Genomic DNA, 27710 nt, shown 5'->3' with positions numbered 1-27710 from the left:
GCGTCTGGGGTCACGCCCGGGTAAGGCAGGATCTTGTCAACGATGGAGACTTTCCTTTGAAGTTTCCCTACTTCAAAGGCAGAAAGGGGTATAAGTAGTGGACCCAAAACCCCACACCTATAGAACACCTCAACAACATTTCTGGATCAAGAGGAACCTCGGCCAAGGAGAAGAGCCGCTGCTTGCCCCATTACCTGTGGGCCCTGCACTGCGGCATCACCTTGCTTACCCCGCAGCCTGGGAATCCCCGACGCCACCGCTCCTGCTGACACCCGTGCCGCAGCCTGCACTGTGATCTGTGGACACTGCTTGTGAGGTACACAAAGCACCATACCGTCCCGCACCGTAGCCCCAGGAAGCTTGCTATGGAGAGTAACCGGATCCACAAGAAGGTGTATGTGGGAGACTCAGCCAAGGGTGGGAAGGGTCCCCAACAGAAGAAGGAGGGGGAGGTTCTGGTGGACGGTGGCCCAGGGCACCCCATTTTCAACCCTGGCGCTTTGAGTGTTCCAAGGGAGGACACATAAAAGGGGACTCTGTCTGTCCTAAGAGACCCCCCACTGGTGGCCCCTCTACAGGGGTGGCCAATGTGGCCCCTCTACAGGGGTGGCCAATGTGGCCTTACGGGGAGGTAGTCCCCAGGGGCAGTTCATAGACCATGCATGATATCCCTTAGTTCAGAGGTGGGCTCCGAGGGTGAGTTGGTGATCCCTGAGGGTGGGAGTTGTCACTTCCACCAGGTGACAGAGAATGGAGTCCCAGTTACTGCTCTGAGGGACAGCGGGGCTAGCCATACCATGATGGTGGAAAGGCTCGTCTCCCCAGAGCAGTACACCGCCCAGGTGTGTAGGGTGACACCAGCCCATGGGCAGGACTTCTTCCACCCTATGGCCCTGGTACCCCTAGAGTGGGGTGGGGAGCCGATCCAGAGGAGCATCATAGTTAGTCCCCAGATACCCATAGACTGCTCGGCCACGCCACCCATGACTGCTAAGAAGAGGCTTACTCGTCTCACTTCTCCTGAAGGCCATAGCGCCTACTGTAACACCTTAAATAATGGGCACCCCAAGAAGGTTCTCAATGAGATGCAAAAATCACTGCAATTAACTCATAATGAGCCTAAATTGCCATGGTCACTTGACACGTGCTCTACAATTGTTCTGCTGGCTCTCAGTGAAAGGGCGACCTCAAAACAAGTCTTTGAATCTCCCATAAATACCTTCAAACCTCCAACGCTGGCTATGGTACGAAGGTCTCCCAGCCAATCAGAAAGGAATCTGGAGTCAACCTCCCTGAGTTCAGCATTGGCCATCGGATTGTCTGAGCTTCTAATATTCCACTGCAGGTGTTAATATAACACGTTCACGTTTTTTATCATTTTCCCTTCAAGTGATCAAAAATCAATAAGATCATCAAGTCTTTCAATTCAACCTAGCCAACAGCATTCAGAGGTTAAAAACTGGGTAACAAAATGTTCCTTCAAGTATGTAATGGGGTGTGGCCTGACTTTGTAGCATCATCTCTGCGGAGATGAAATGGGGAGCTAGGAACAGGGCGAGAATGGGATCCTCAGTGAGGAGCATATTATTTATCGAACCAAGGACATAAGTGAAATATTCCAACGCACGCCTTTGGTACATAAGAGCAGATCCATGCTATATTCATGAATAGAACGAGCAGGAGCATCAATATAGTACATTGATCGCTTTGGGGTGAATTGAGGAGCTCAGTATATAAGTGACCAAAAGTCCAATCAGTTGAGCATGCAATGCACAAATTCATTTTTTAAGATGCACTGTTTTGTGAACTCCGTATTCGTAAATAGCCTGGTTGCGTCAACATGACACCTTCATGCTGTCCAGTGTTCCTGAACTGATGTTCTATTCTTCACTCCTTGACCAGTACATGGCTGTGAATCCTTCATTGCCTCAGCTGGTGGCCCTTGCTACAGGCAGAGACTAAGAGATAATCCCCGAGTCAGCCATTCATGCTGCAACAGTATCACACACGGGCCAGGTGGCCACATGTAATACGACAAACCCAACATCTATAGAATCCTAAAACACTCTCATTTGAGGAGAGGTGATGGAGAGGTGCTCCCAGTATATAAAATAGAGTGAGCTACTTTGCTCATTTTGAAAACCACCATCGACCACAGCAGCGCCAAAGCAAAAGTGCCCACATCACTGGAAGACCCACATTGGACTTTCAACGTTACCAACATTGTCATAATTTTACTTTTTCTTATTGCATGCAAGAAGTACAACTGTCCAATTCAAGGTGTATAAAGCACGTGTGGGACTTTTAAGTGAATTAAATGATTTCTTAGCCCTGTTTGTAGTAAGCAACGTTCCACTTTAATGACTCTGGGATATCTGTCTGTACATGTGGAGCCACTAAATTCTGATAATTGAATGTTCTCGACCAGACAAGAGACGAAGGAGTGAATGGATTTCAAGATGCTCAAAAATCAAATGTTCGTGGAGGAATTATTTCTCAAATATTAACCAATCAATGGAACTTCACAATTAATGTATCGGTAAAGAAGGAGAAAAAAATGATGGATTTCAGGATGACCACTGCTAAACTTCTGGAATTCTAAGATGGTGGCAACATTAGGGAAATACACTCTGCTGAGGTGACACATGGCTCCACTGGTTGGGTGTGCAGATAGGAGGAGCCGTGAAGAGAGGTCACTATCCTTATCAAAGTAGGACAGCGTTACTCACAGCCACAACGTGAGTGCCTTAAAGAAAATCACTGGCAAGTTACGTCTCATCCCATTGCTATCATAGGCAGAGCCCATAAATACTCAGCCAGCCTGGCATAGTGAATGTGTAACTATGGGCCAAAGACAGATCCAGAAAGAATTTGCAAAGATTGGGAAAGGCATCGGCCGCCACCTGCGCTAATGCTGACCCTACTGTTGCATGATGGGTATCCCCAAGAAAAGAAGAGGAGACTGCAAAGTTCACCCTTAACCAAACTACACTTAACAACAAGAGAACTATGCATTTGATGCCCAGTTATAGTGAGGGAAATTCATTAATCTGTTATGATGAAACCAACCAAACTTTAACTTCACCCAGGGAGTAACTCAGGATGGAATGGGTAAGGAGCAGTGCTTAATTTGTAAATAAAAAGGTGCCAGTGCCCAAAGCCCTCCTCTTAAACAAACAGCTGCTGCAATTAAATGTGCAAGCACAGAATATTGGGGCAGCGAAGTCCTGAAGCCATCTTGGGCCTCTTCAATCCATTTACAGCCACTCCCTGCCCCTTCAGCTCACTCTTGCAGCTTTCTGCTTCCTCCCTTTGTGACTCTTTTTCTTTTTTCTCTTTCTCAGTTTTTCCCTTATGTGTCTTTTGCTCGCAGTAAATGATCCAGGCAGAAAAATAAGCGCCGGCCCTGAAAAATAAGTGCAGTTGCTCTGCACCGGAAACAAGCACAAATTAAGCACTGGTAAGGAGACACCTCACAGGAACATCAAAGGTGTGGTCACATGTATCTCGATATCTCCCTGGCATGTCACCATTACTGTATCAAAGGCTCAAGGCAGGGCAACCCTGGCCATCTGTCCTTCAAGCTAATCTTTATCTCTAACCTATCCTGGAACAAACCACGACTTCTCTGTGCAAATTTGGACCTTGCCAGCCAAGAGTTTAAACTGCAGAGATTCAAGTTGAAGCCAAAGTCACCTCTCTTCAGTCCTTCGCCGGCCAGACAGCTATTCTTCCAAGCAGGTTGTCTTCTTTCGTCACAATCTCAATCAATTGTGTGTCTTGAAAGTAACTGTAGCAATTTTTGTAAGGTGCACTGTTCTCTATTTATTGTGAGTTCCTAAGCGAATTGCTTTAAGATTCCATCCCATTACTCTCTTGTAAGAAATTGGGTTTTTGGTTGGGGGGGAGTGGAAGCCCCACTCAGACAACAACCACAATCCTTATCAGAGTGAACCACAAAAGTCACCAAACTAACCTGTGCTTAACCCTCTAGTAGCTTGGCACAAAGCCATCAGGCTTAACTTTGGGGCAATGTGTAAAGTACGTTTGCAGCACACAAACATTAATAAAGTGAAAACACAACACAAGAAAAATACCAAACCAATTTCGAAAATTAGAGTACATTTTAATAACTAAGATGAAAACAAAACACATTAAATCAAAGCAGTATGACCGGAGTTAGGAATTTTAAAAGGTTTTAGTGAAATCTAGCACCTGAAATATCAAAGCGCTAACCACAGGTGTCTGAGAGACAATCTTAAAGTCAAAAGTTAAGACCGACTATGATGGGTGGCTGGTTGGATACACAGGGAAGGATTGGACTCCGTTTAACTTTGGACTTAGAAAAAGTCTCTAAGAAAAGTTCTTGAGAAGGTAGAGTTCAGAGGGGCAAGGCAGCAAGCTTCATCCAGGAATGAGTTGTTGACACCAGGGTGTGACTAAACCAAGTTTCGGTGAAGCCATGGACAATGGTGGGAAAAGCTCCATGTGGGAAGAGCTGGATTTCCAGGCCGAAGGGGCGTCTTCATTGAAGTGGAGCTAGTTGTCGTCAAGCCCAGTGAAGATTTCTGCCTTCGGACTTAGAACTTTTTCTGGAGCTTGGAAAGACCCAGTGGGCAGAGGCCATAGGTTCTAGCTGAAAAGAGCTCCATGAGGCTGGATACCATCATTGAGAGGTCTCACTAAAGAATAATTTCTGCTGTTCAGAAGAACGTAGCAAGGGCTAATGTTAATTCAGGCAGACTGGAGATGCCCCTTGGGTGGATTGGCTGGCAGGTTGGTCCTGGGCTTCTGTCAGTTCTCCAAGCAGTTTTGATTGAAAACATTTTTAGGTTTTAGGGTTAGGCAGGAGCAGTACCACAAACACCACTCACAATGGACCAGGACCGTGAGGGACACAACTAAGTGGGGTTGAAACTCACTCCTGCAGAGACCATCAGAATGGTTCAACGCATTGGGAGCTTGTTATGTCCCTCCAGGTCTCAAAAGAGGCCATGTACCTGTGAGTATATCCTTTAATATTCACTGAATGTGATTCTCACACAACACTATTCATGCTGTGCCCTCAGCCTTCACATATGTGTAATTTTTGCCCTGAGCTTGAACAGGTGTCCCCTGGTATTATTTTGTCCTGAGGAGACCCTCAGATTCTATGTGGGATCGAAACGCCATCATCATGATACAAAAACAAACTGATTACCTTCCCTTGAACCACACCTATACAGGCAGCTGTGGGCCTGTGTTAATGGACTGAAAAATCTTTTTACAATTTTTTGTAAACCAAAAACATCATTTTGTAATTTTTGCAGTACTGTTTCACCTAGATTTGGAAATGGGTTCATACAGATCAGTTCACCTCACTATTATGCACACTTAGGAAGGAATAATGTGGTTTATGTTGTAATAAACTAGAACCTGTGAAATGTTATAGATGTGTCAATCCATTTACAGTAACCTTTCTGTCTATTAACTTATCTTTCTTTTGAATGAGTTCAGTGTGAACCAGTGCTCGCTGCATAACTTTCTAAAGGATGCATTTTCAGAATTGTGACTTAAAATCCAACTTTACCATTAAAAAGGATTCTAAATTACAATTCATTTGAGTCTAAACCGCAAACCTCTACCTGTTCCTGATCGAAAGTTAGCATTTATTGAATGTAATGAGGCAACCCAGTGTTAGCCAATGGGAAAGAGAGGCCTTACAGTAGTGAAAAACAGATGTATGATGGAACAACCCATGTGCCAAACACGTATGCCTGAACAATGCGGTCGGAACAACAACCGTGTTGTTTTCACAAATGCCTTTACTACGCATGCCCTTTACAATGATTTTTCATTGTAAAGGCATGCCTAGTGAAGGCATGCTTGGGACAGCATGCTTGGTTTTCGCATGTCACCCCTCACCTGCCCTAAAAACACAACTACCCCGACCCCCCACCCGCCCTAAAAATAAAACTATCCCGAACCCCCACCTGCCCCTAAAAACTACCCGATACACCCATCCTGAGCCCTAAAACCTACCCGACCCCCCACCCGCCCTAAAAACAACTGACCCGACCCCAAAAATAAAACTACCCTGCCCCTAAAAACAAAACTACCCCGACCCCTACTCTAAAAATAAAACTACCCCAACCCCTCCACCCACCCTAAAAATAAAACTACCCGGACCCCCATCCACAAAATAAAACTACCCTGACCCCCCCACCCGCCCCAAAAATAAAACTACCCCGCCCCTAAAACAAAATTGCCCCAACCCCTCACTCTCGCCCTACAAATCTGACACCCACCTGCCCTAAATACAAAATTACCCCGACTCCCCACCCCTCCCCTTAAAGCCTGACCCCCCACCCACCATAAATACAAAATTACCCCAACCTCCCACCCGCCCTAAAACTGTCCCTCCATCTGCCCTAAATACAAAATTACCCCGACCCCCCACCCCGCCCCTAAACCCCCCACCCGCCCTAAATACAAAATTACCCCAACCCCGCCCCTAAAAACAAACTTACCCCAACCCCCACCCCTAAAAACCCACACGCCCTAAATATAAAATTACCCCGACGTCCCACCCCACCCCTAAAAACAAAATTACCCCCACCTCACCCCTAAAAACCCACCCCCCACCCACCCTAAATACAAAATTACTCCTACCCCACTCCCTCACCCCTAGAAACAAAATTACACCAACCCCGCCCCAAAAACAAAACTACCTCCCAGCCCCACTTACCTGACCACGTCCTCTCCCGATGCTGACTCCCTTTTTCTCTGCCTTAACCACGCATGTGCGAGAAAAATTGAGTTGTCGTTAACGCAAGCGTGGTTCCGCTTGCACTAACAATGTTTTTGTGGCTCCGGTATCGCTGTTCCAGACGATTCCCGTGAAAAACAACTTTAGGAGTTTTTCACCACCATGACATGTACAACTTAAACCCATGTCCTACCTTCAAATACCATGCGGCCTGCCCTACAGGCTTTTAGGGCATACAGTAGGGGTGACTTACAAATATTAAAAAGGAAGATTTAGACCTGACAAAAAGTTTATCTATTCAGGTCTAAATAGCAGTTTAAAATTGCACCACGGGCTGCAGTGGCAGGCCTGAGGCATGATTTAAAGGGCTATTGCAGTGAGTGGCATAATGAGTGCTGCAGGCCCACAAGTAGCATTTAATTTACAGTACTTGGGTACCTGTGGTACTATATGCTAGGGATTTACAAGTAAATTAAATGTGCCAGTCGGGTGCAGCCTAATTGTACCATGTTTTTTGGAGAGAGCACAAGCACATTAGCACAGGTTAGCATTGGTAAATGTGCCAGTCGGGTGCAGCCTAATTGTACCATGTTTTTTGGAGAGAGCACAAGCACATTAGCACAGGTTAGCATTGGTAAATGTGCCAGTCGGGTGCAGCCTAATTGTACCATGTTTTTTGGAGAGAGCACAAGCACATTAGCACAGGTTAGCATTGGTAAAGTGCACAGAGTCATAAAGCCAAGAAAGAGAAATTAATAGAAACAGGAGGGTGAAAGGCAAAAAAGTTTGTGAGAGACCCTGCAGAGGGTCAGGTCCAACACCCCTCCTATACTTTTCAACAGAGTTACTCATTTCCTGGTTCCCATGGCTGGCTTATGGTAAAGGTAAGCTCACAACACTTGTCAAGTTGTACAAAATGCTCGGTCTGAACTTGGCTCAGAATCCCATGCTTCTCTCCTCCAGCTCTTCTGAAGGTTGCTAAGAGCATTTTACTATAAAGCAGCCAAGTGTGCTCAGCATCCTAAGGATGGCTGTCAAAAGAGGGGCCGTGCCAAGAAGGGATGGAGGTGTTTTGTTTAGGGAAAGCTCTAATAAGTAGCAATAGGGTGCCTTCCCCAAGAGGCAATGGAGTGTAATAGAAACAAACTATCTTGTGAGTCACATGATGCTCAGCTACAGGGAAGAGATTAGGGCCTGTGTGAGAGACTGGTTTCTTATAAAGCAGAGTATGTAACAATTTATGAAAGTCATGTCTACAAGGTATAAATTAGGATTGTGACATACCACACAAATGACTTTCATATATCTATACTGGCCAGAGGTAGAGAGAACTACTTTTAGCAACTGCATAACTTTAAAACTCTGTAGGCAGGCCTTTGAAGCAAGGCATGTTTAAGACTGAAGTACTGTGCAGATGGATCTAACATTTACAAAGCACAAAGACAACTGACTTATACAGTGTTAGAGCTAATAATTTAGGCGCAGAAACAACTACAGTTTCAATCTAAATATCCAGGCACAGCAAAGAGTGTTCCACATCTGCCACACAGACCTTGCCAGATGGTGTGCATCAAAGATGAAAGGTGAAAGCTTTCATAAAGACTCACATTTGAAATTTTACTTTAAAGCCATTGTGGGTACATCTAGTTTACAAAGAGGTCAATTATGCCACATGGAAAAAACTGTTTCCATGCTTTAGAGAAAGGCATATTCAGTTAGGGCTTGTTCCTCCAGAGCTCAAAGGAAGCAGCCAACTACACACAGACCAAGCAGCAAAAAACCCTAGGGGGCACAAATAAAAGATGGATTTCCATATGAAGGCATTCATGCATTTCAGGGGAGTCACTCACTTTCACATGACTGTCTCATTTCAGTAGTTTCTCACTCATTCCCTCATCTGTGACTAACTACTCTTGAGTAGACTCTCAGCTCTTCTCTGGTTAATGGCACCGTGCAGGTCGGTGGACTTTCACTCGTTCAGTCATGAGTACCACCAGGTACTTTAGTGAAGCCTCTCTCACTACCCTTGTCAATGACACCAGTCGGATAATGAACTCTTAACCACCATTTTATTCAACAAAGTTACATCGCTGCCCACATGCGTGTTCTCAGTGCATGAGGTTCTCGCTCATACTCAGATAACCGGGCATATACACCTTGGTAGAATCTCACTCATTGTCAATGGCACCATGCTCCTGTCTGTACCCTCGCACAATGCATTTCAGTGCCTCCTCACTGATCCACACATACCCCTTCTCATTCCAAGGGGTTCTCATTGTCATTCTCTCACACCACTCCCCCTTTATGCTGTAGTGTGATCCTTGAGTTAAGAGTTTGAATTACACAATTGTTATTTTTTTGTGCCTAGCTCAAGCACAGACAACACATAGGTGTTACCAGGGAAAGTGTCTGCTACACCTGGCTTACCATGTAGTACCCATGACCCTAGTCTTGAAACCCGTGGCTATAGTGATCATGAAGGCCGGGGCAGGAACCGGAAGTCTACAGTGCTATGAGACTTCTGATATGTGCACACCACACTATTCTATAGTATCTCTGTGGACAATAGGATGCTATTAAGGGGAGAGGACTGTGACAAAAATGTGACCATGTTTTGTCATTGGTGGGATGGGGCGGTCAAAGGGAGGATGATGTCACTTCCGCTTCCTGTGGCCTTTTGGTGAACTGACTTCCTGGAACCCCATGCCTTTTACTTGAGTCTCTTTGCCTCTTGCCCTTTGCTGTTTGCCCTTTGACCAGGCGAGTGGGGCAGGCCTCTCCACCTGCACTCCGCACCTCACCTGGATGCAGTTCTTAAGCTAGGAAAGACATTGAGAATCACCATAAGCACAACCTGTCGTCACATAGGCCTCCTGCCGGCTCACTCGCGGGTTCCACGCCGGCCACCAGCGGGGTGAACACCGATGGCAGTGTGATGTGGACGGCACCACTGGACAGGGTGTGGAGCTCCTGGCTGCTGCTCAGATGGATGGACACCACCTCAGAGGGGGAAACTGGCCCAATGCTGATCACAAATGTTGACCTCTCCAACTCCTCATCTAAGATAAGGTGACCTGTACAGTTAAGGATGAAACGCAGCGGTTAAAAACGAAATATTTAATGAAAATAAATATCCTCCATTTGTTTAGTCCACACCATGATTTGAACTGTCTTTTGGCGTCTGTGTAACAAGGGACATTGTTATCTAACTCAAATTTGCTTATTTCATAGCATTCATAAGACTGGGAGCCTAAGTCAGCTTTGCCACAGTTCTGTGTTGTGACTGTCAGGTACTCAGCCCACTGAGTTACCACACTGCCTGAAGCATCTAACCTCTCAGCAGGGCTAATAAACCAGCCATTCATACACCCCAAATCCAACCCACACGTCCTTGGGCGTTCACTTCAGGGCCAGCTCACTGCTGCATAGTGATGACGCAGAAAAAGAGGGTCCTACATATATTGACATATCATGTAACCAAAATCGTATAATGTAGTGTGATTTTAGTAAAAAAAATAATGTACAGGGGAAATTGTGCCCTCGGAGTAGTTCGCCAATATTATAAACGTGCTTTATTAATCATGAAGAATTGAAAAATGTATTAATCCGTCATAATTGCAAATGTGTGTTATGATTTCTTATTGAAACTGTTTGTGCTTAGCTTAAATTTAGTGGAGGCTTTGGCCTAGTTGCCTGGTCTCAAATTCTAACTGCGTGGCTTTTCCTTGAACTAATGTAACATATATTCTTGTTTAAAGTTGTATTTTTCCAGTAGAGATGACTAATACACTTATCTCCAAGGTTTCATACTAGGCCAGTTTCATCCCGTTTGAAGCAAGGTCAGTCTCTGCAGGTGCGGACAAAGAAGGTACAGATATCAAAATAATTGGCAAGCCATGTTGCAACTTGTGTTCCAAGGCTCCAAGGACAATGTATGCATAAATGAGTACTAGTAGAAAGACATTTTTCATTGGTCAATTTGAAGCCACCTTATGAGCCCTCCAATGGAAGACCCTGCAGAATTTGGAATGTTTCTTACTTAAACCCACTGGACAAAGAGAAGTCAGCCATTTTCTTGATGCCATCTTTGAAGCTAAAAGCCAGACGCCATCTTAGACGACATCTTGATACCCTTTCTCTATTACTGAGAAAGAGACTTTGAGAATTCTCCCCCTAGAGACTTTAACTTTAAATTGCCCCGTCTTGCCCATGCAGTAACTTTGCCAATTTTCCTTGCTGCTGCAAGGAAACTTGCCCTTAACTTTGCCCCTTTGAAATTCTGCCCCATGCTGGTCGAACCGGTACCTGAAGGACGAAGACTTTCTTGAATGCTGAATGTAATTGGTAATTATGAAAGGATAATTGTATTATGCATTGTGTTTTTCCTTTTAGGTACCAACTGCTATTTTGTTAGGGCCCAAGTTAGAAGTTTTCCAAATTTGTGTTGACTAAATTCGTTTTGCATGAAGCCCCACATGCCAATGCTAATTAGAGGTTAGTCGAGGTATGCAATTGATGCACCATGTTGAATTGAAATCTTGTCATGCTGACCGATGTATGAAATTAGTCAAATTCAATTACTCATATTAGTGATTTGTATTGCCATAACTGAATGTATCATAATTCAGATTTTGCGTAGATTGCGTTTCTTCCGCCGCTATGGACAGCTAGTAATGTTCGTATACATATATCATTTGGTTTTGAGACTTATATACATTGTGCTAGCTTTGTTAATATAGGGAAATAAATTCACTAACTTTTAATAAACTGGTGTGGTTATTCATGACTGAAAGGTCATGGTGCGTCGAATGACCAACTGTTATTGATTCCTAATGAGTTATTTTGATCCATTAACTGAGCATTGTCTATTGATTACAATATTTATTGATTACTGATTTAAGTGACCCGACTATTCAAGGATGAGGAGAGCCCAACTCGGCTAAAAGGTTCACCGACCTCCGACGTGTCCATGTACAGGTAATTTACAAGAACTGGACGCTTTATCAATAGCATCTCCAAAAGAAGGGTATCTGATCTTCCAGTTTTTTGTGTGTATGTGAAAACATCGACCCAATGTGCAAAGTATTCTCCAAATTTCCGAAATGTCTTGCATGAAAATTAAAACTTTTCCAACAATGTATAGACCTCTTTAATTTAAGAAGCATTCTTCAGAAATATACTTTGCAGAAACATTTAGACACATTTAGGATCTCATTCTCATGTTTAGGGAACTACCTTGCAATAATACCACCATTCGAAATTCTAATACCGTGGGTTGTACATTTCCCTGGTGTGGTACCACCTCCCTATTATGAGTTTTACAGGTCAGCATGGGGGATAACATAGTATCCCCTGTTTCAGAGCTTCAAACCTCAGAATATTTATGTTTTACTCATATTTCCTCAGGTTTTTCCTGGCAAAAATTGTGTGAGTGTCAAGGGTTGAATGCAGTGAATGTCCCTCACAGCTTTCTAAGAGACTCAGAGGGAAGGGACCCACTTTCAAAGTCATCTATCTCTCCTGAGCGAGAAAATGTTCCCTCTGGAATGTAGTGCCTGAAATCACTTGGAGGGAATTCTGTTTGTCCCGGAAGGGACAATCCTGGCAGGGCGCTGCATTGAGTTACCCCAGATTTTTAGGGCGTTTGAGTCTCGCAAAGTGGCTTTGTTTGGCCATGTAAAGTGGTTTTGCGTGGCTTCAAAATTCTGTCTTAAGGTTTGTGTTGCTCTTGTATCACGTTGCGTGATGCAAGAGTGAGACAATTGGGATCATAAATAAACCCCCTAATGTTTTTATCCTCCACAATAATGCTGAGCAGAGAAGGGCTCCCCAAAATGTAAATGTACAGAAGAAGATTCTGCATACATGTCCAGCATCAACTTATAACACAGATGTGCATGTAGCATGAATTGCACTACCCGGGTCATGTATGACTTGCTGGATTCTATTAACATTAAAATGATGTTTATATGCAAGGAGAAAACGTTGCAAAGACTAAGGCAAGCTTCAAAAACATTGCAAATTGGGGAGGGCGAAATCAGGAACTTTGAGCCCAACAAAAAAAGCAAGAAACTTATGAGTCTTGTTATAAGGATAAGTCAATGTCACCTCAGGGAATGGGTTAAACTCTGCCCATCAGGGAAGCTTCTGTTTCAAGGGAGCAAAGAACCTGTGACGTTAGATGAGCGAATGAGTAATGAGACTAATCTCCGTTCACGGTAATAGAGCCTTAGAAATAGGCAAAATATCTACACCAGAAGAAAGAACTGCATGAGGTCTGCCATTTTGACCGTAGAGGATTACACCAAATTAAAATTTGTGATCTTCTATTGTAATCACTTTTATAAGTTTCTATTGAAAACTAGCCTTGATTTTTCTAAAAATTATAAGGTGGGAATTGCTTTTTTACAAAATTAAAAAAGACTAACATTTTGCAAAGTAGAGCACATTATTCTTCAGTCTAGCGTACAGAGAGAACTGGGCATAAGTATGAGGTGTCACTTTTTAAACTTGAAAATAGCTGCTATTGTCTGTTGAAAAGATATATAGAATTTTCAGAGCAAGAGCAATATGGCGCAGGAGGACGCCGAGCACCACGGGTGTAGAGTGCTACCCATACATTGTATCCTTTTTGCACCCCATGGGCTTGGCGCGGCCCAAGGGTATAAATAATAGTGCAGGGCGGTCGCTTGAGGCCACTCCTACGGTTGCAATGCAAAATGTGTATGTGTTTGGTAATGCATGATCAGAGCCACACCATGAAGGCCTATCATCAATGACCGACGCAACACTGGCGACGAGGAATGATGCACACCCCAAAGCTGCCAGTGCGTGGCTCGACCTGTAGAACATACCGTACTTCCCTGGGGCATTGCTGACAGGGGGGCATTGTGCAAGTAGCAGCCTCTTGCCTGGTTTTGGTGTCCCTTGTTTCAGCCACAGCATGGGCGGCCCACGTGGATTGGGGCAGTGAGTCTGCCCCACCTACCTCTGCATTCCAAGGCAACGCTGAAACAAGGGTCTGCCTCCCAGCGAGAGCATGGGGAGCGCCAGAGGCCCGCCTGAAGCTCCATGTGAGCGCCTCAGGAGGCGTACACCAGCATTGTTACATCAGAGGCCCCTGCACGCTGAGGAGAGCGCATGCTGGTTGCGGCCCGGAGAAAGAATAAAATAAGGGGCATGGCCACATCGAAATATGCAGCCGGTAGACGACAATAGGCCGCAGTCAGGCCTGCATGGGAGGCTGAAGATCGTGAAACCACTGAGTACTCGAGAACTGTTTTTGCTCTTTGCTACTGCCCCGGGATACCATAACTAAACCTGCCAGAGCTACCTAAAATACTGTGACCATTATTTCCCCAGGGCAGTTCTGTAAAGGGCGTTGTTCAGAGAGGTGCCCTGGGCAGTATATCTGGGGACTTGAAGAAGGGGAGAAGGGACCATAAGCTTCAAAACAACCCACGAGCTGCAGGGCACACCTCCAACTGCCCCACTTCGAAAGCAGCATGTGGCAGTGCGGAACGAGTGCAACATCTCGGCCTTGCTCAAATCCCATGAGTTATCGAATAGCCGAGAAGGCGACATGAAGATGGCCCTGGCAAGAGGCGCAAACCCCACTGCCTCTGCACGTGCCATGAAAGTGAAAGAGGTGCAGATTGAAACAAATTTCCGAACCCCCACCATGCTAAGGCAACCAGGTGAAAGGTGCAGCAAATGCAGAGCCAAACATCGCAACTCAAATGTTTGCCCTGCACAGGAACGCGCATGCTCCAGATGTGGGTGAATGAACCATTTTACTAAGGTCTGTAGGAGTGAGAGACAGAGTCCCAGGTTGGGGGCACCCAGGCAGAACAATGGCAGTGGTACAGCAACTATCACTTGACAAAAGAGAGACAGAGTGCCTGTCGGAGAGTGGCACACCGGGTGCACTGCAGAACGATGACAATGAGGTGTTCGTGATCTTGTTCACAGGAAAAGGAGGTGTCCAAAGGAGGCCACCATCCATGTGCACCATAGAGATTGGGGGTACATTCATAAGAGCTCTGTTAGACACAGTGGCATCCGTCAATGTAATGGACTCAGCCCAGTACGACAAGCTTATACTACTCCCCAAACTGTTCCCCACTAAGGCAAGAATCTAACATAAGTGGACAGAGCCCCTGCTCCTGAGTGGGATGGTAGAGGTGTAAGTAGTGAGTGAAGGATGATTTCCCATCACCGAAGGAGACACTGGCACTCCTCTAGGGTGCCACACGGCAAAATGCCTAGGCCTGGTATTCTTCACTAGGCAGCTGCACGAATCACATGCCGCTGCCATCATGCAGGAATTCACTCAGCTATTCGGAGGCCTGAGGTGGCTCAAGGCCAAACAGGTCTGCTTGCACATTGACAAGACTATAAGACCAACAGCGCTACAGCACCAAAGAATTCCTTTTCACCTGCAGCCGCAGGTGGAGAAAGAACTACAAGATCTAGGGCAGAAGGGGGTCATCAAAAAGGATCTCTGGTACCATGCCCTGGGTATCCCCGCTAGTGATTGCACCAAAACCTAAACCACCAGGGTCAATCAGGCTGTTCATAGACTCCCAAACAAGCCCATCAGGCGGGAGCAACACATCACATCAACCATGGACGACATTGTGGTGGACATGAATGGCGCACAATTGTTCTCAAAGATGGACCTCAGCACTGGCTACCATCAGCTGGAGCTTGAGCCCTCCAGCTGTTACATCACGACCTTCTTGACCCACCTGGGTCTATGAAGATCCTGGTGGCTCAGCTTCAGCATCTCATCAGCCGCCAAATTGTTCCAAAATACCATAAGAAAGACCCTATCTGGCTTGGTGGGAGTGCTGAAAATAAGCGATGACATCCTGATCTTTTTGAGACCTTTGAAGAACACCATAAAAAGCTCAGGGCCACCGCAAAGCAGCTGGCAGATTGTGGGCCAACATTACAATAACAGAAATGCTAATTTTACACATACTCTGTTGACTTCTTTGGCTACGTGTTTTCAAAGGATGGCAAAGGATTCATCCGAAGAAGGTGGAAGTCATCCAAAGCGCATCAGATCACCACAAATGCCATGGAAGTGAGGAGCTTCCTCGATATGGCAACATACTGCAACTGGTTTATCCCAAACCTGGCCACCCTGGCAGAACCGCTGCGAGCCCTGACATGGGCTTGGAACTCATGGGCAGATGCTGCCTTCCACCAATTAAAAGCAGCTCTCCTCGATGACGCGACAATGGCGTATTTCAACCCTCAGCATCGGTCTGAGCTTGTGGCTCCTTTGGCCCCAGGGCTGTTCTTCTGCAAGAGAAGGCCAAGGATTTGTGGGTGCCTATCACCTATGCGAGTAGAGCGCTTAAACACTGAGACCCAGTACACCCAGATTGAAGTAGAGGACATAGCCATTCTGAGGGCGTCGCCATTTCCACTTGTACTTATGTGGACAGCAGTTTTGCTTGGTCATGGATCACAAGCCATTGACACCACTGTTCAAAGGAACGGCGCAGCTTGTGTTCCCATGGATTGAGTGATGGGAAGTGCAAAGGCTGCCATATTCGTGTGAAGTTGCCTGCTGCCCTGGAGCTAACAATCTGGTAGTCTACTTGTCCCAGCATCCCCAAGTGCAGGAGGGCCAAGAACAGACTGATGACAATGAGGGAGCGAAGGATTTTGTAAGGATGGTGGTGCACTAGGCATGCCTCAAAGCATTGTCAATTGAGGAAATCAAGGAAGCAACGATGGTGGATAGAAGCCTAGCAAAAGCAAAGGAGGTGCTGACCCGAAAGCAGTGGCGTAACTTCATCGACAGCTCAGGGTTACTGACACTCTCAGAGCGAAACACAAGAAGCCAGCTATGGAAAGTCAGGGACAAACTAAGCACCCGCAAAGAAGAAGAGTTGCTTCTCCAGGGTCGGCAGATCATGCTGCTCATAAGTATGTGGGCCAGCAGAGTTAACCTGGCCAATCAAGTCACCAGGGCCTAATCAAGACCAAAGAGAGACTGAAAGACAAGGTGTGGTTCCCCGGGATGGATACCCAGGTGTAAGAGAAGGTACGCAGTGTCATTCATGTGCCATCAACAGCAGAGAACCACAACCCACACCAGCACTCACGGAGGAACCCAATTTGAAGCCCTGGTCAAAGGTCAGCATGGGCTTCAGGAGCTTCCCGGATGGCTGCCTCACCACAGTGCTGCTGGACTCTCACACAAAATTATCGATTGTCGAGATTGTTCAGTCAACAGCCTTTTCGAAAGTCAAACCAATCCTGAAAAAGGTGTATGCCCTATTTGGCCTCCCTTAGGAGATCAAGACAGACAATGGTTCTCCATTCCAAGGACAAGAGATTCAGGACTAACTTGCTTCTCTCACCATCAAGTACGGAAAAGTGACTCCACAATGGCCTTAGGGCAACAGTGAAGTGAAACGCTTCATGCAAACAAATCAAGCCTGCCCTCCACATAGCAGTGGAACAGGCAAGGACACTGAATGGTGCCTTCACAGGTTCCTCAGAGTCTATAGGCAGACCCCTCACAGCACCAACAATTGTGCTCCAGTAGATCTTCTATTCCAGAGACCAACTCCCAACATCAATCTGTTGAGTCCTGGTTGGCAAACTACAATCCTGGATGTTGTGGCCGTGCAAGAGAAGAGCAACTACTTATCGAGCGAGTTTGGACTGGTGGACAGTGATGCAAAGTCTGAGAGTGGGGGACCATTTCATGTGGGATGCCACCCCAGTTGGAAATTATGCCCCCCCCCCCCCCTTCGAGAGGTAGACTTGGAAGGTGATAGAGGTCCCAGGAACAATGGTCACCGTCCAGAGTGGCCTCACCACAATAGCCAGAAATGTATCCTGGCTCAAGAGAGGTGCCACCCCGGCAGAAAGACCTGGCAGTGACCCCAGAGAAGGTAAACTGGCAGGTGGGGGAGGTGTGACAATGCCAGACACTCCCAGCCAGAGTACACCCGTGCGTCTCCTTGGTGTCCCGAACCTCTGTCAGGGTCCAGCAGTGGCTAATCCGCCAGCAGATGCCCCAAAGGAGGCGGATATCGGCGGCAGCGTCCCACCAGTGGGAGTGAAGAAGGGATCTAGAGTCAGAGGTGTGGACTTCACCTCATCTGACCATTCCAAGTCAGGTTTTACATGACTACGTCTACCCAGCGGGAGAACCTGGAATGAAAAATGTGTACAAGTAAAAGTTGGACGGGATGTAGAGTGCGACTCGACCTCTACTATACATCGTATCCTTTTTGCACCTCGAGGGCTGGGTGTGGCATTGTGGTATAAATAAAGTGCAGGGCGGTCGCTCAAAGCCACTCCTGCGTTGACAGCGGAACTATGGGAGCACAAGCACTTACCTTTCTTGCTGGGGTGTGTGAGGAAAGAGGAGCAAGGCTGACTACTGGCAGTGTCAATACAAATCCACTTTCTGTTTCTGTTTCACCATGAAAAAAGAGAACAGCCTGGCTATTGATTGCTTGAAGTGAGGGCATCAGCCATGAAGTTTTTATTCTTTGGAGTGTTTAGCTTTCTGCAGGATGGTGGCACAGGGACCACTGGCTGTGTTGCCTCCACAGGGTGCTCCTTACATGCTTGCAGCGCTGGGGGCAAGAGAGCCGTTTAGGGAGAATGGCTGGATCCAGTAAGGTTGAGAAGGCGGAGACGACAGAGATCTCCAATATATAAGCTGAGCTGGCTTTGTTTGTTCCCCTCTCGGAGCTGCCCAAACAAGAGGATGGCAGTAAGGTGCACAGCCCAAACGACAGACCCCCAACAGGGCTTTGAGCACTGCAGTCGTCTCAGGTGCTTCTGGCGGGTGCTATCTCACCAGCCCTCTCTCGGAAAACTATGGATGAGTACATACGCCCTAATAACACTGTATGAGCGGAGGGCTTAGGTAGGGTTAGGACATTGATGAGTCAGTATAATATTGTGGGATGCTCGAGGAGCTGGGGTTTCAGCCATAAAATCCGTCCCTGCACCTGCTCTGGGGATTACTATCATTCCTGAGCTCAAGGAGGATATATATTTGAAGACAGACTCAAACTTTACGGCTGCTGATGTCTCTCATAAGGAGAGTAGGAGTTTTGCTTGTGTTGACAGTCCCAAATTTGATATTGACTGTTGTGAGCCTTGTTTGGCTAGTAGGCAGAGGTGGCCCCTCCACGTGGGCGGAGGACCGTCGTACCGCCCAAAAAACAATGCCCCCCAAAACGGAAAAATAAAATGGTAATAATGTTTTTCACCTTTTTTTTTTCAGCTTCCCGTCCTGAACCAAGTGTCAGGACGGGGCATGGCAATTGCTGTTGAGTTGCAGTAGGCACCTGTGCACATGTTTAAAGTGCGCATGTCCCTTTGGCCAGCCATCTTACAGTGGCCAGCCACACATGCACACTTTAAACATCTCTAATCCAGCTGTCTTAAGACAGCTGGGTTTGAGAAGGCACAGGCCTCCAGCGCTCTGGTGAGCGCTGAGAGAGCCCGCTCCCACCAATCCTGATGCTGGTTTCATGCTGGTTACCAGTATGAAACCAGCGTCTGGATTGATTTGTGCAGTTTCCTGGGTCCCGTGTCCTTCGGAGCTGGGAGAGATGACGCGATGCGACCCGAGGAGAGAAGATCGTGTCCAGGTAGGTGCTTTTTAAAAAATTTATTTTTATTGTATTCCCTCCCTGCCCCCCCATTGTAAATACAAGCTGGCTGCCACTATCAATGGGTATTTGACTCAGTGCTCTGTGGAGCATAAGGAGAACACAAAGGAGCCTATTTTGCAGCAGGGGGAGGACACCTTTAAAGCTGGCGGTCACAGGACATCGAGACCGGCTTAACCCGTCTGGCAGGTTTCAGATAAGGTCTTTACTTCCAGAGGCCTGCAGCCTGTCTAATGTCGATGATTTAGAGCCTAGCTCAGGTGATAAATGGGATCAGGCAGAACCACTCCATATCTCTATTAGGAGAACTGTGGGAAATAGGGCTACAATTAGCAAACCAAAAGATACCGTAAGTAAGCCTTTAACAGCAATACAGTTGGAGGATTTGGTGACCAAATTTATTGCTTGGGAAGCATTGGACTCTGTTATGTCCAAGGAGGAAGAACAGCTGCTTTGCGACCCAGTGGATTGGAACTTTCACCAATGAACTCCCCCCCACTCTGTGTCTGCAGGTAACATCTCCACCCTCAGAACTTGGAGTATCCACATCGGGTGACTCTGGGCTGCTGTGAGCCTAGCACCTTGGAGATGATTAGATCTAATATGAAAGAGGTGGTCGGTGGAAATGCCTCAACTTCTGCTCCCACCCCCTCGCTAACAACTATTTATGAGCTTCTTCAGTTTCATAGGGAGGAGTATAGAAAGGACAATTTCTTCCTTTTAGCTGGACATCTGAAGACACTGGTGGTGCTGAGAAAGCAGTCTAGAAACATGGTTATCCTACATACCATCTTGAGGATCTTGCGGAATCACAGTGGGATCTCCAGGAAGCTGTCAGAGACACTAAGCCCAAGACAGCTGTTCAACAGAACGAATCTCAGCTGAATGGACTTTCCTCAAAACTAGAGGAACTAGAAAACAGATCCTGGAGGAACAATTGTTTGGTTTTCAGTATACCCTAGGGAAGTGAGTAAGTTGATCCAAGAGGATCTTTAGAGAAGGCTTCCCTGCATTGAGTGACTGGGATATGGTCCCTATGATCCTGCTAAAACAATTGCACCGGGAAAAATTATTCACTACTCAGTTTATAGTATATAGAGCAACTTAAGACCTACCCTGTATGCTTTGAGCTTCTTCTGGCAGTTCTTCCTTTCTAGCTGCCTTAACATTATATTCTCTAGTACGTGTGATGCATATCAATCTTTGAAGGCAATTTTAGAAAGCACCCAAGGTGCAGCCTTATGAGTTTATGGCTATAGATGTTCGAATGAGTCTTATTAGAGTAGTAGTCATAAGTATTTATGCTTTTTTCCTTTTCTTTTTTCTTCTCTTTTCGCTTCTCTCTTCTTTTTGTTTGTCGAGGAGGTAAGTGCAAATAGGCCAGTATAGATTTACTATTCTTAACTTCACATCTATCTCCCTTGAAGATATATATATCGACAAGGTACACATATGTGAAGTTAAGTGTAATAAAACTTTGCTTTCCCATAGAAACTTATCTTCAGAATATTTTTATCCTCAATATTCTTGACATGATATTTTGTCCACATAATATTTTTTCTATGACATTTTTTTCAACCACTCTATTTGTACATTTTATGGGCCAAATGAGGAAGACTCATCAACATGCAATTATCTTCTTGGGGAAATATATCAGTGGCCACAGCCCCTTGAATTATGCAGGATTTTAAGGTTGCACAATATCCAGGGCCCGGCACAACTACATCAGGGGCACTGCGAAGTCTCAAAGCAGGGCAAATTTGCAGGGATGCCCTGAAGAAAATCTTGAGGTCCTGTGCACTAACTAATGTCTGATGTAGCTGCAGACCACAGGCTTTACCTTTTATTTGACCCCTGATGATATTCGATTAAACACAAGAATAATTTCTGACCATAACTCATTATCCATGTTTATTAGGTCAGATTGCAGTGGACAGCTCTCTACTCCACGTCGCTGGACTTTTGAATGGAAATTGCTGTTAGACAACAAGTATATTCAAGTAATGGAGGATAAGATAGGGGAAAATATAGATTTTGTTTGGGACACACTTAAAGCCTTTTGTAGAGGACACACTCTGAGTTTTACTATACAATAACATAAGTTAGGGATTCAGATCAAGGCAGGTTTGCTGTAACATATACTCTAACAAGACCAGTTGAAAGTAGCCCTAACCACCCTAAAGAAAAATATGTGGGCTAGAGAAAATAATGAGGAGTTGGGTTAGCTCCAGACTTTCTGCATTATAGATAAAGTAAGTAGTAATCTTATTCAGAAGATCAGTAAATAATAAAGGAACGCTAGTAACAGGGCAGTCTGAAATTAAAGAGGTGATTATGAAATTGTATCTAAACCTCTATAGCGAGGATTGTGTAGACTCCATAGAATCTGTTAAAAGCTATGTTGAAAATATTCAAAATTGGAAGCTAACATAGGAACAGAAAGAAAACCTGAAGGAGAGAGTAACCTTGGTAGAGGTTAAGATGGCTATCGGATAGGTGGCTAGTGCTAAGGCATCTGGACCAGATCAAATTCCGTTGGATACTAGGGCACTTACAGTGGTCCTTCGAGATCTGTTCAACTCCTCTGACTTTTTCCGTGGGGTCCCTCGCTTATGGAGGGAATCTAATATTGTAATCTGCATTACAAAAAAGGTAAGAATACAATGGGTTGTGGCTCTTATCAGTCCATATCCTTGATAATCTAGATTCAGAGATTTATATGAGGATATCGGCCAATCAGCTATCTACAGTCATCCTAGACCTGGAGGACTCAAATCAAGATGGCTTTATTCCCAGCCATGATACACCCTTCCATATCAACATGTCTATGACTGTTCTGAAGGATACATCTGTGGAGGAGGTTCCCGCAGGCATGATCATGTTGGATGCTGAAAAGGCATTAAATAGGGTTGCCTGGCAGTTCCGCTGGGCAGTCAAGAGCTCGACAGGTCTTGGCTTGGGCTTTAGATCACAGGTTCAACTTTTGTATGGCGGATTAATGGCAAGGGTCTCCTGTCGGGCGCCCTCTCATACCCTATCAGCATCGCCTGAGGCGCCTGTCAGTGTTGCCCTCTCTTGCCTCAGCTGTTTGCTCTTTTTCTCAAGCCTTATGTTCAGGCTTTGTAGATATCAGATGCCATCTGCTCATTACGTCTGCATGAGCTAGATCTAAGACTCTACACCTTTGTAGATGATGTGGCCATTCTGACGTCCTCTCCGGCATCCACACTGACTTCTGTTGAAGCATCAGCTGCGGAACTCAACAAGGTCTCAGGATAAAAGCTTAGTGCCAATCAAACACTGGTTATCTTGAATGCCCCCCATATTGTTTCCAACAAGAGAAAGGTTTGATCCCCAACATACATGGGAGTAGACCTAGCTATGAACATTGAAGAAATAATTGATTTAAATTATGCTAAATTACATGAACTTTCAATAGAAATCTTTAAAAAATGGAATAGGCTGCACTTGGGCCTGGAAGAGGCAATATTACTAAGTCGGTTATTTTTTTGCAGTATTTATATTTATTTCCATAAATACCCCTCTATCTTCCCACTGCCTGTTTGTTTTTAAATATTGATGCTAGTTGGCATAAGGAGTTCATCAGGAGCTACAAGAACCCTCAGAGCAATACCTAGTCACTCCAAGTACCTCGGGACAGCAGCATTACTGTGTTTTATTACTTTATACTCTGAATGTAAATATTGTGATAGTCCCTCAATTGCAAAAAATATAGAATTGTTGATGGGCACCTGCCAGCAACTGGGATGGTGTTTGTTTCATCTCTGGGTTCCAAGTGGCATCATGGGCAACTAGTTAGGCGACAATCCAATAACTGTATTGGGGGGAGCACAACAGTATGGTTACCCTGAAGTGCCAAGCTACTGCAATGACAGTGATGCGCACACCCATGACAGTACCTAATTGCCAGGCAGGAGCGATAGATAACGTGAGGTTTAAACTCTACAGTAATAAGCCACAGTGCCAGACTTTGCGGTCATGGCCTGAAGGTCACACTCACCATTGGTACACCTCAGTGCCAGGCTGGTGCCAGTGCTGCAGTCGATGCAGCAGTCTTCGGTCTTGCCCCGGTGCTGGATGTGAGCCGTCACCGTCCTCCCAGAGGTGACTGCTTCGAAGCTTCCGATGACTTCTGTCTCCTCCAGTGGGAAGATGAACACACCTGTCACAAGAAATAAAAAGCCACAGTGGCAGGTCAGAACTAGAAGGGATGGCCCATCCCTGCAGGAGAAAGGCCCATGGCAGTCCACAGGTGTTTGTGACCTCTTGTTGTCAATGGTGATGGAAAAGCAGGTGAGACACATCCCATGGGGTGTGAAAGGAGGTGAGGGGCCTTTCTGTGCTCGGTTAATGATTATGAGCCAGACTGGTACAATCTCAGAGGTGCAATCTCAGGTTCTCTTCCTAGCAGCCTGAGAGGTGTAGCCCCTTGAAGGTGTAGACAGGTGATATCAGGCTTCTCCAACTAGTATCTCATGAGCTACTGGTACCACCGCATCTACCTGTAAGTACTGAATTAATTTATGTATACTGAAATTGAAATAACCCATGTAGAGGTATTCCTTATTGACAAAACATTTTTATGATACTGCTAACTACCAGGCCTGATTCATTCAGGCTACCACTACTGGTTGCATATGGTGGCCACAAATTCCAACTTGTCTGAAGTGGTCACTATTAAAGCTTTAACAATATTATTAGCTCGGGATGAGTTTCACTGAGCATAAGTAGCTCTTTCTACAGAAAAGGTTAGAAAGCTCTGGGTTATATAAACACTCCTCACGGAAAGACTAGGTCCAGTTATGTGCTGCGGCATTTGTTGGTGTGGTGACTCCCACGGATGTGTACTTCGCTGAGCTAAGCTCATGTTTCCAGTGGTGTCACAGCATATTTAGGTTACATTTTTTTTAAATTATGATGGCATAAGGGTCCTAACTCCAAACATTATGTAAACGATAGGTAAGAGCATAGGGTAGTTAGGCATGAGGTGCCTACAAACACCTCCAACATAGACACCTCCAAAGTCAGCAACAAGGACACCCACTGCACCTTCTAAGGCACCTTCAGTGTTACCGCTATGACCACAATACTCAGTAGGCAGTGCACAGTAGGTAATATTTGCATTGTTTGGCCATATTGGATATTGTGGGGCTAAGGTTAAGCTCTGATGAAATATCATTCCTGAGCTCCAAACAACTTGCGTTGGGTCTGCCGCAAAGACTAAAGCTATCGGCTAGGGTAAAAGGATAATGCCCAAGGATGATGCATCGATCCCACCGCCATGCAATGGGCGTTAACTATGACTCACAGATCCCTGGATGTCTGAAAGCCAGCTATGAGCATCTGGTTCTAGTCCTTTGTCTTCCTGTGTGGTCCTTTTGAGCTTGGCTACCAGTCAAAGTACTATCAGCTTCCATTTCCCAAAGGCATACTTGTTCACTTAAAGTTCTTCTTCAAATCTTTCTTTATATTCTCTACCCATTCAGATTCTAAAGGACCAACAATGGATGTGCCCAGACAGTTGCATGTGCATTTTGCCACAAGAATGCACAAACCTTGCCATTAGTGGAAATGTCTCTGAATGGAGTTTCAATCATTTGAAGACAGTTTAGCTGTTGTACTCTATTATATAGTTGTTGTACTGAATTAAATGTTTGGATATTAGGGCTTGTTTATAGTTTGGCTGGCGGGTATTCCATCACAAATGTGACAGATATCCTGCCTGCCACATTACAAGTGCCACAGGATAATAACCTTGTAATAAGGCGGATGGGAAATCCGTCATGTTTGTGACTGAATAACCCATCCACCAAATTCTAAATCGGTTCATAAGTGTCATATCATGTGCTCTGTGTTTTTATCATGCAATTGTGATAGTCTGGTTCTGATGCAATATTGTTAAAATTTCCGCTTCCACTGTCTCCTACAGTCTGCATCAAAATGATTATTTTGATGAAAATGTACCGCAAACACCGCAAATTTCTCTCTCTTCGATACTGTTGGGTTCGACCTGTCCCTTTCAGTCGTGGGTGCCGGCGGGGTAAAGTGGCTGGGCAGGGGTGAGCAAAACAAACAGAAATAAATAAACTTACGTGAATCCCCATCGTGTCCTCATCTACGGATCTTCGGGCTCCTCCGAGAACCAGGCTCCCAGACTGCCCTGCGGCCAATCCTAACGCTGCTCTCATGCTGCTGGCAGCATGGCAGCAGCATTAGGTTTGGCCTGAGCACCCTCACTTTGCGCTCCCAGGCAGACTGGGAGCCTGTGCCTGCTGTCTCCAACCCGGAAACAAAGCTCGGGTTGGCGAGAGCTCAGTGCGCATGTGTTTGGCTGGCCATTCTGAGACGGCCAGCCAAACCCACATGCACACTGACAGCAATGCTACCACTCCTCCTCCCTGCCTGTCATCCCCCGTGGCCCCGCCCCCTAGAAAAATAAAACAATAATAAACACGGTTTATTATTGTTTTATTTTTAAAGTTTTGCAGCTGCTGCTGCTGGCAGGACGGGCAACACTCGCTGCTGGTCCCTTTCCATTTCTGGCATGCTTAGCGTATCGTAGTGGGCGGTACTGCAGACATTAAACCCATGGACGTCGCTCCATTGTATTGCTTTTTATATTTCTATTGTTTTTACATTATAAATCCATCATCTGAACAATCCATTAAGATTGATTTATAGTCTTTAACAGAAGCCTTAAACATGTATTGATGAGGAGGCAGCCAACACATCCTGTACCACCGGTTGGCATCAATCCTGGATCTGCCTTGTTTCCTGTAACCCTCAGATCATATGTTTTTAAAGTTAGAAAAAAAAACACATGCTTCGAGGGGGCCCCTTTGCAGTTGTTAACCTGGGCTACGCAAAAACCTGGCCAATAATATATATATTACTTAGTCTCTCAGTTTATTCTGATTTACTTTTGCCCAGTGCTTAATTTGTGCTTGTTGTTTCGGGTGCGGAGCGCCGGCACTTATTTCTGAGAGCCGGCGCTTAGTTTTCTGCCTCAAGCATTTACTGCGAGCAAAAGACACCTGGGAAAGACGGAGGAAGAGAAAAATGAAAAGAGTCAGAAAGAGGAAAAGCAGAAAGCTGTAAGAGTGAGTGAAAGGGGCAGGGAGTGGATGTAAATGAATTGAAGAGGCCGGAGGTGGCTTCAGGATTACGCTGCCTCAGTATTCTGTGCTTGTACTCTTAATTACAGCAGCCTCGTGTTTAAGATGAGGGCTTTCAGCACCGGCACCTTTTTATTTACAAATTAAGCACTGCTTTTGCCCTTACTACCCCTCCTGTGTGGTAGAGTTTATTTGATGGCCACCACTTTTGCATGTAGCAGAGTTCACACCTATCAGCTAAATTTTCAATGTTTCCCCTTGCCAAATCTTTCTGTGGTAAATTTTGAAAAGTAATCATCTAATTTGAACCCTGGTCTTGCCTCCCAACAGCCCCCCCTAGAGGGAAGAGTTTGGAGAACCCTCACTATGTTGCTGTCTTGTGTCCCAGATGCTAATGTTGTCCTATAAAAGCAAAGAAGAGAGTTGGTAGTAAAGTCTGATTCTTGTCCGGGGAAAAGCCTCCCTAACAGATCACAAACTCTTCTTCCTCTCCATTCTGCCCCTGGAGTTCAGATTTCCTCCAGAAGTTTGCCTTTTAATATGCATATTTACATCTATTGTTTGATTACTTCATCCTGAAATTTCATGCAGGTCATTTTATGGTACACTGCATGATAGAGTATGTGCGACTTATGAGCTGTCTGTGTGACTTGCTGATGTGTTGATGCTGGCGCGTGATGGTCAGGATGCGCAAACTGATGGGAAGCTCTGATTGAAGTCCGACCACTGCTGATGGGCAGGTTTGATTGGAACCTCACCTGAACATTGAGAGAGCTCTGATTGAGTCTCTCCAGCAGTGGTGATTGCAGTCCCACATTTAACGAAGCAGAGACATGATTGGACTTTAACCTACAACTATGAAGCGACAACTGGACATAAACGTCCAGTTATGTAGTGCTTGGATTGGAACCCTAGGCAATGATGGAAATTTCTTATTTGACTCCAGTGGTGGAAAGGTTGACTAGAGTGCTGCTTATATTGATGGAGAGATGTGATTGGAGCTCCGCAATCAAACATAGAGAGGGTAAGTTGGAGGCTCACCTGCATTGATTGAGACAAGCGATTCTATCCCCGCCTACAATTTCAGAGAAATTTTATTTTTATCACTTTCAGTGCTAGAAAGCCTGGATTGAACGGCTGTCGAAAGAAGTACATCCAACT

The 27710-nt window shown here is 45.5% G+C and overlaps 1 protein-coding gene across 4 annotated transcripts in view; it reads right to left on the bottom strand.

Moving 5' to 3' along the window:
* Nucleotides 1-27710, bottom strand: part of VWA5B2 (von Willebrand factor A domain containing 5B2) — a 244142-nt gene that overhangs the window by 113426 nt on the left and 103006 nt on the right. For all 4 annotated transcript variants that reach the window (XM_069212954.1, XM_069212955.1, XM_069212957.1 and 1 more), the window contains exons 3-4: nt 23435-23596; nt 9603-9822 (exon numbers count right to left, since the gene is read on the bottom strand). In XM_069212954.1, coding sequence (XP_069069055.1) covers nt 9603-9822; nt 23435-23596 — 382 coding nt within the window. The remainder of the gene's footprint in view (nt 1-9602; nt 9823-23434; nt 23597-27710) is intronic.

The sequence above is a fragment of the Pleurodeles waltl genome, chromosome 11 (assembly GCF_031143425.1).
Source record: "Pleurodeles waltl isolate 20211129_DDA chromosome 11, aPleWal1.hap1.20221129, whole genome shotgun sequence".
Classification (NCBI taxonomy): domain Eukaryota; kingdom Metazoa; phylum Chordata; class Amphibia; order Caudata; family Salamandridae; genus Pleurodeles; species Pleurodeles waltl.
This window is presented reverse-complemented; position numbering and strand designations above follow the sequence as displayed.